At 44.7% G+C, this 8,996-nt stretch overlaps 1 protein-coding gene across 1 annotated transcript in view; it reads right to left on the bottom strand.

The window, feature by feature from the left end:
- Positions 1-5,362: 5,362 nt before the first annotated feature.
- LOC126390598 (actin-binding protein WASF3-like) overlaps positions 5,363-8,996 on the bottom strand; it is a 19,425-nt gene continuing 15,791 nt past the window's right edge. Inside the window, exon 10 of the mRNA XM_050044977.1 lies at positions 5,363-8,420. Within this exon, the coding sequence (XP_049900934.1) occupies positions 8,257-8,420 (164 nt within the window). The 3' untranslated portion in view covers positions 5,363-8,256. The remainder of the gene's footprint in view (positions 8,421-8,996) is intronic.

The following is an 8,996-nucleotide window of genomic DNA, read 5'->3' on the forward strand; positions in this document are numbered from 1 at the left end:
AGGCTGACCATGGGTGGGTCAAAGAGCTCCATGTCCTCACCTTCCTCTACTGGCTTGCCCATGCAGCATCCTACAGGGTTGTCTCAAGGGCGTTTGACATCCCCAAAACAACCGTCCACAGGATGATCCACAAGATCAGCTGGGCAGTGGTTGGGCTCCTGAAGAGGATTGTCTCGTTTCCTCAACAAGAGGAAATTGAGGAGGTGGGTGCCGGCTTCGCCCAGTTGGCAGGATCTCCTGCATTCCATGTGGCAGTCGGTGCCATTGACGGCTGCCACATTAGAATAAAGCCCCCTGGAGAGGATGAGGGCTGTTACTTGAATAGGAAGTTGTTCCACTCTGTTCAACTTCAGGCCATCTGTGACCATCGTGGCAGATTTATTGATGTGTGCAGTGGCTTTCCAGGGTCTGTCCATGATGCCCGTGTCTTAAAGAACAGTCCTGTGTATGTCGAGCAGCTGTATCCACCAGAGGGACGGTGCATTTTGGGCGATGGTGGGTACCCCTGTCTGGCTGCCCCCATCCGTCTGATGACACCCTACCGTGGACCTCACCTGAATCCTGTGCAGGCCAGGTTCAACAGGATGCTGTCCAGGGCCAGGAACATCATCGAGCGCACATTCGGGATGATGAAGGCCCGATGGCGCTCAATTTTCTTCAAGTCCTTGGAGGTGAGCCCCACCTTTGCCCCGGTTGTTATCACCTGCTGCACCATCCTGCACAACCTCTGTGTGGACAATGGTGACATGATGGAGCCTGAGGAGGATGAAGCAGGAGATGATGGCCCGGAGCCTGGACACAGGGATCTGGAGCCTGGTGAGGGTGTCAGAAACCTCCTGGCTGCAGCAATGTCTGCCCCTCTCCACTGTGTTCCAGCTCTGCAGGAACATGATTACATCCAACATTAGTTTACACACAAACAAACCCTTACCACAGCCAAGCCTATGTTAGTTTTTTCTTTTTAAATAGTATGGTGTTATTAATTTATTAAGTGGCAAGATGGTATTCAGTTCATTTATGGTATGAAGTTATTCATTTAATTTATGGAAGGATATTTATTTTCCCAGTTTCCACTACGCATTATTTTAACATGCGTCATATTAAACACCAACTAATAATCAGTCATGACTTGTGTATTGTGTTTCATGTAATCCATGCTGCACTTTGTCCCAGTTTCACATCTAACCTTGAAGTCATGTCAACAGTTACACTGTTACAGTGCCCTGTCATCAATTATTCAACAGTCAGTACACAGTATATTGACTGAGTTATAATGAAACACATAAGAATAGATGGATGAGTTGAGTAAAACATATATTTATTCAGGCAAAACCATAAATCAATCTGTTTCTAAAAGGAAACATAAAAACATCAGCTATGTAAAAACGTTTCATGAAGGAAACAAAATAAATCAACTGTGTTGATTAAAAGATTCTTAAAGGAAACTGATAAACATAAAGTAGCTGATTGATTTCTTTAAGGAAACAAATATATGACTGTTAATTAAATAAATAAATGAATAAATAATACATGAAGACATTATTATAAATATTGATCATTTCTTGGTTAATGCCTCCATTATGGCCAAGAAACGTTCCTCTCTCCTCTCCTCTCTCACCCTAGCCTCCTCCTCTCTCCTCTCCTCTCTCACCCTAGCCTCCTCCTCTCTCCTCCTAGCCTCTTCATATCTTTGGTCCTCCTTCTCCTGCTGCTCACGCTCTCGCATAGCCTCCTTTTCCTCCATCTCGTAAATAATTAAAAATGTCGCCCTCCTCCCTCCCTCTCTTTCTTGGCCGTGGCCTCTGGCACTCATCCTCCAGCACTGCTGGATTAGAGACAGAGGGAGGAGAGACAACAACAGCGGCCTGGCCTGCTGAACTAATGAGCAGTGGTATGGGCTGATGGATGGCTTGCTCCCCAAAGCTGCATCCATCAGCCCATACCACTTCCAGGTGGCTGCTGTTGTCTGTCCTCCCTCTGTACTGACGCCTGTCCTAGGACACTTCAGATCCTGCAAAAACAAGAGAATTCATGTTACTAAAACATAGTAAATAATAAAGGCAAACACAGAACCCTGTAACTGACCTTGTACTTCTGCTTAAGGTTTTCCCACTTCTTCTTGACCCAGGCAGGCTGGACCTTCCCCTGCAGGTCATTTTCTACGACAAACATCCTAAGAGGACAGGGAACCCAGCAAGATTAAAGATGTATATTGTCACTCCAATTATACTTGTGTGTCATTGTTTTGCTGGGAGACTGAAAAGACAGTAAGAAGTGTAAGATGTAACATTTAAAAAGAAAACAAAACATAGTATAAAGTATATAAATAAGCAGTTACGTGTCAGTACATGAGGTATGTGATATAAAAACAAGTAGCCTAGTAAAAAAGTACGAGGTATAAAGCAGTACTGTATGAGTAAGGCTGACTGATACTGATTAACTGAACTGTTGCAAGGCAGTAGTGTGTGACGTGAATAACTGGCTTACATGCCTACAGTGCTCCTTTTATCACATTTCAGCACATAATAATGTTACTCACTCATATCCTTTAACGGCTGCATTTCTCTTGCCAGTGAAGAGGTCCACGTTGTCTGTCCTCCCCCCACTGATCAGCAGCTCAGTGTGTTCATCTGACCCTAACATTAGAAATGAATTATTTTCCAGTAAGAAAAGGCAGTTAATGTTGATGACCAACTAGTAACTTACTTAACAAACTAGCGAACGTACTTAATATCTGAGTGCATCATCAACAACTTCATGTGAGGTGAATTGGTATGTCTAACAGTCGTACATGTCATCATCTTAGCTTCATGCAACAATGGTATATTAATGTTTTAATCATACATACGAGCAGTAAAGATGTAAAATGGTACTTACACTTGAATGCGCTGTCGTCCGTCATAATGTTGCTCTTTTTTTTCTTTCTCTGTGTCGTATTGTCTGTGTTGTGTTGTCTTCCGTGTTTTATGTGGCCGTTGGTTGTACACACAGCTCAGTCAGTGCGACGTAACTTTCGCTGCGCAAAGGATTGTGGGGCAGAATGGCCAAAGAAGCATGCTGACATGCATACTGCGAAATATGACCGGATGTAGTAGAACATCCTGGTACTTTTGGCATACTGCATCTGACATACTATGTATTGGGACACACTAATTCTTTTTCTGGCATACTAAATAGTATGGTAGTATGAGTATTGGAACGCAGGGCTGGTTATCATGGTGATAGTGACGTTCTACTGCTGTGGGAGAACAGAACTGTTAAAGAGGAAAACTTTATTTAACCTAAACTGCTGTGACAGGACGATCAGCTGATGGACAACGGCTTGGACTCACTGTCCCTGCGAGACGTCTCAGACAATCAGACATTTGTGCCTCAGTCAGATACAAACAACCGTCAGGACCGTCCTCAAACGTACATTCTTTCATGGTTATACAGGAGACAGAATGCGCTCTGTTAGCATCGTTAGCTGCCGGCTCAGTGACCTCCATGTTGAGAGCTGTGCGCACACAATCACAGAGTGCAGGTACAGAGGTGTCGCACCTTTTAATCATCAAAGGTAGAAACAGCGCCGACCTGATGTTTGTGTTAAAGGGAGAGACGACAGGACGGATCATGGACAGGACAGGAGGGACATCTTGACACGTTCTATGTACAACCCACTGTGGGAGATTTAAGAAGAGGCTAGCAGTTAGCGGCTAACTCAAAAAAGAAGAACAGCAGCTGTTAGCAGATAGCGGCTAACTCAAAGAACAAGAACAGTAGCAGTTAGCAGCTAACCCAAAGAAGAGCAGCAGCTGTTAGCGGCTAACTCAAAGAACAGCAGCAGCTGTTAGCAGATAGCGGCTAACTCAAAGAACAGCAGCTAACTCAAAGAACAGCAGCAGCTGTTAGCAGATAGCGGCTAACTCAAAGAACAGCAGCAGCTGTTGGCAGTTAGCAGCTAACTCAAAGAAGAAGAGCAGCAGCTGTTAGCGGCTAACTCAAAGAAGAAGAACAGCAGCTGTTGGCAGTTAGCAGCTAACTCAAAGAAGAAGAGCAGCAGCTGTTAGCAGATAGCAGCTAACTCAAAGAAGAAGAACAGCAGCTTTTAGCAGCTAACTCAAAGAGAACAGCAGCTGTTGGCAGTTAGCAGCTAACTCAAAGAAGAACAGCAGCTGTTGGCAGTTAGCGGCTAACTCAAAGAAGAAGAGCAGCAGCTGTTAGCAGCTAACTCAAAGAAGAAGAGCAGCAGCTGTTGGCAGTTAGCGGCTAACTCAAAGAGGAGAGCAGCAGCTGTTAGCAGATAGCAGCTAACTCAAAGAAGAAGAACAGCAGCTGTTAGCAGTTAGCAGCTAACTCAAAGAAGAACAGCAGCAGTTAGCAGCTAACTCAAAAAAGAACAGCAGCTGTTAGCGGCTAACTCGAAGAAGAGCAGCAGCTGTTAACAGTTAGCAGCTAACTCAAAGAAGAAGAACAGCAGCTGTTAGCAGTTGGCAGCTAACTCAAAGAAGAACAGCAGCTGTTAGCAGCTAACTCAAAGAAGAAGAGCAGCAGCTGTTGGCAGTTAGCGGCTAACTCAAAGAAGAAGAGCAGCAGCTGTTAGCAGCTAACTCAAAAAAGAAGAACAGCAGCTGTTGGCAGTTAGCAGCTAACTCAAAGAAGAACAGCAGCAGCAGCTGTTAGCAGATAGCAGCTAACTCAAAGAAGAAGAACAGCAGCTGTTAGCAGTTAGCAGCTAACTCAAAGAAGAACAGCAGCAGTTAGCAGCTAACTCAAAAAAGAACAGCAGCTGTTAGCGGCTAACTCAAAGAAGAACAGCAGCTGTTAACAGTTAGCAGCTAACTCAAAGAAGAAGAACAGCAGCTGTTAGCAGTTAGCAGCTAACTCAAAGAAGAACAGCAGCTGTTAGCAGCTAACTCAAAGAAGAAGAGCAGCAACTGTTGGCAGTTAGCGGCTAACTCAAAGAAGAAGAGCAGCAGCTGTTAGGAGTTAGCAGCTAAGTCCATGTTTTTTTCTAAACTGAACCAGGTGTGTTTGGTGACGTCCCGGCGGTTGTGGTGTCCTGGCGCAGGAGGATACTGAGAGCGTAGTATGTAGACGTGGATGTCCACTGAGGAAGTGGCAGTATGTGAGGAGTTGGAATGAGAACGTGTTGATGCCATGTGTCACACTAGAGGCTGACGCTGTTGTGTTACACGCCATGCCTCTTTAAATTCTGTGATGTCATCATGTTTTCTGTAATCACTTCCTGGAGCGACGTGATGTCATTGTTATTTGGTTTTGTGTAAAATACAGAAGCGACTCTGTCGCGTTTTTAAAGGGCGCTGATGATTCGCTCAAAAAAGAACAAACAGGAAGAATGTGTCAATAAAGTTTAATTATTTTTATTGAAATCCATCAACTCAAATCAAACATGACGTGTGATGTCAGTAAAGTTTTCTCTTCAGTTTTATAAGTCGTCACGTTTTCCACCAACATGCAGAATCACAGCACGGATCAATAAATCAATATATCAATACAACCAATCACAGAAGCTACAGGACAGGAAGTGGTTTACATCATCAGCCGCAGCCAACATCACACAAATGGACTGCAGTTTTTACTTCACTGGATGATGTCATCGTTTTACTGCTTCCTGTTAACACAGATGATGTCACAACTTCACACGCCACATGCTGCACGACGACAACACATGATGTCACACAAAGAGAATCATGGGACACCAGACGGCGCTGACTGAGGAGGAAGTAATCATTAGAACGCGAAGCAGCATGTGATTGACAGAGCGTCTCACCAATGTTCATGGTTACCATAGCAACTAATGAGTCAGAGGCTGGAATCAGCGAAGAAGAAACACGTCCAAAGAAAATATTTACACTTGAACAAACCGCTGCCGTCAGATGATCCACTAAAATCTGAAAAGTCAGAGGACTGAAAACAAAATAAGAAAATCTCTAAACATGAAGATTAACAGAAGTTTGACAGAGAAACAGCTGATCTGAGCACAAATAAAAAAAAATGTATCCATGAAGAAGAAGAAGTGATGATGTCAGTGACGTGTGGGAGGAGTCACATTAAACTATAACCCATCAGATCTCTGCTGTGTCACCTGTCACTGTTAACTCCTCCCACCTGATTAAAAACACGCCTGAGGTGATGTCAACTATTTTTTATCTACGTGTTTGTTAGTTTTCCTCGTTATCGGACATAAACTGATCATAGCTCCCGTTGACTCCGTGATATCTGACACAGAGTGGTCTCCTTTGGTCTGAATCAGGGACTCATGTTGTTCCAAAGTTGTATAATTGCCTAGAGTTGGTTCGTGTTCTCACGGCAGCATTTACAAGAGGACCAGATCAAATGCCTTGTGTGAGAAAGCTGCTCTTGATTGGTCAGAATTTCCATGTGGGAAAAATCCAGGAAGTAAAGCAAACGTTGCAGAAGAGTACACTTGCAAGATAAATGTGACACTTTCTAATGTCACAATGGAGGGACAACTACGCAGGTTGATTTTAGCGCTGCTCATCGTGGACTATATTGCTGTCATTGTTCATTTTAGTCAAACCATACAGTTTGAAAACGAGGCGCGGCTCCAACTAGAAAACAATGTTTTGATGCATTGGATGTGCTGAATGTGCATATTAAGGCAGTACAGGAGGAGGTGCACATTAATAATCCTCCAGGACTGTAACATGCTCATGTTTAACCCAAACAATGTGTCATGTGACTGCAGTTGCTTCACATCCAGGTCGGAACACCTTCTCACCACAAACCAACCGCACCAGAGTTCCTTTGGAACCGGACTGAGACCACCTCTTCAAGAAGGTCTCATACCCCGTTTACACGTAGGAAAAACGCACATATTTTCATGTAGTTTGGCCTCTTGTTAACACGCAAAGGGAGTTTTTTTCACGGAAAACGATCATTTGTAAAAACTCCAGCCAAAGTGGAGATTTCTGAAAACGCCGTTTATGTGTTGCCGTCTAAACTGGGTGAAATGGGGTTTTAGGTTCTGAAACGTCACAGCATGCGCCAGCAAATGCTTGACGTCATGTGAGCGACCTATGTTTACACTTTGTTTGGCTACTGATCATGGATGCTGTCATTTTTATGTTTGTGCAAACGCTTTGTTACGGCCTTTTTCCACCAGATGCGTGTCGGTTGCGTCTCCACTCCGGCACGGCAGCGGAGCCGATAGGATTCAATTCTTGTCAATGTGTGTGCTTCCACCAGCTGCGGCTGTGCTGCGTTCCGGCTCCGTCACAGCTGCGGCGCTCCGGAGCCCTCTGCAACAGATACGCAGGACTTCTATTTTTGCCGGACGCTGCTGTCCGGCAAATGCTGTGGCTGGTCACTTCCTGTATGAACGTAGAGCCAAAGTATGTTTTTTTCGAAACCATGTGTTTTTGTTGATGTCCACGGTGTTGGTTTCAGCGTCCCGCAATGTCAACAGCAGACGCAGGAAGACACCTAGAACGTGATACATAGAGGTGACAGTCCTCTGACAAAGCGGCGATGTGTGATGAGTTGAATGTTGGGACTAAAGTCTGGCTCAAATGCTAAATTCAAATGTCATCAGTGACGTCATGACTTTTCCTTCCTTTATAGTTTCCTTGAAAACAACCAGGAAAGAGAGTTTAATCATCTCAACAGATTTACAGCTGCCTGACGCCTTGTTAATGTCTTGTCGTTAGCGTCTTGTCATTAGTGTCCTCGTTAGCACTGACAGTCTGCTGCTCAGAGTTCATCGATTCTTCATCTGAGTCCGTTTCAAGGTTCCTTATCACATATTTCCAGTGCAGCTGTTCGGAGGTGACGTCTGTGTTGGCGTTAGCGCCCCCTGCAGGCTGCAGAGGTCTGTTCCCTCAGTCTGAGCAGTTTGTCCTGCAGGTGGAGCTAACAGGAAGATGATGGAGTCATTAACATCTACGGGGTTCATCCTCTGAGGAGCAGGAAGCAGATCAGGAAATTTCAGAACTTTTTGTCAAAGAATAATTTTGACATTTGCTGTCCGTCAGCTGAGGTAACTGTACGTGATATTTCTCTGCGTCCACATTCAGGCTCTGCCTCCAGCTTGTTGAACATAATATATACATTAACTGCTGATGAGAACAATAAACTAATAATATTCACTGATTCTGACAATTAAGGAACATTTTCAACTAGTGTCTGCATCGTCAAAATTTTCTCCAGACTTTGTTTTTATGTTGTTTACTTCCTGTGACAGTTTGAGGTCGTGACTGATCTGGGCTCTGTTTTTATGACGTTCTCCTCTCCTCAGTCGGACCACTCCTGGTCCTCGGGTTCAGACTCCTCCTCTGATTCGCTGTACTCTACGGCAATGCGTCGCGACAGGATGGTGGCGACATCATTTCCTGTGGGCTCTCGTTTCTTTGCTTCCTCCTGCTCACGCTGCTCCTGAACCTTCCTCAACTGGATCCCTGCAGACCAGAAGAAACCAGAACCTCAATGACATGTTAGACCACAGCACAGTAAAGGGCCGATCACACCTACAGTTGGCGCTAGAAATGCGGACACTTCAAAGACGCTTGAAATGCCTGAAACGCCCTTTCAATGAGCGCTCCTTACTAGGAGCACCTGTAGAGCGGGGGTGTGTGCACAACCGGGTGATCAAAACATTGAAAATGGACCCAAGACAGAGCGATGGTGCTACTGGCGCCTGACGCCCAAACGTTGAGATTATTTCAACTTTCAGCGTCTACAAACGTGCGTCTAAGAAGACACCAGAAAGATGCTTGTCATAAAAAATGCTTGAAAACCAGTCAGATGCGCAGTATCACAGGGAATCTTACTGGCGTCTTGTTTCTAGCACTTCTTGTAGGTGTGATCGCCCCCTAACTCTGGTTCTTTGAGTTCTGGATGACCTGCAGAGACAGGATGTAACTCTGGTTCTTTGAGTTCTGGATGACCTACAGAGACAGGATGTAACTCTGGTTCTTTGAGTTCTGGATGACCTGCAGAGACAGGATGTAACTCTGGTTCTTTGAGTTCTAGAT

Source organism: Epinephelus moara, chromosome 5 (assembly GCF_006386435.1).
Source record: "Epinephelus moara isolate mb chromosome 5, YSFRI_EMoa_1.0, whole genome shotgun sequence".
Classification (NCBI taxonomy): Eukaryota; Metazoa; Chordata; class Actinopteri; order Perciformes; family Serranidae; genus Epinephelus; species Epinephelus moara.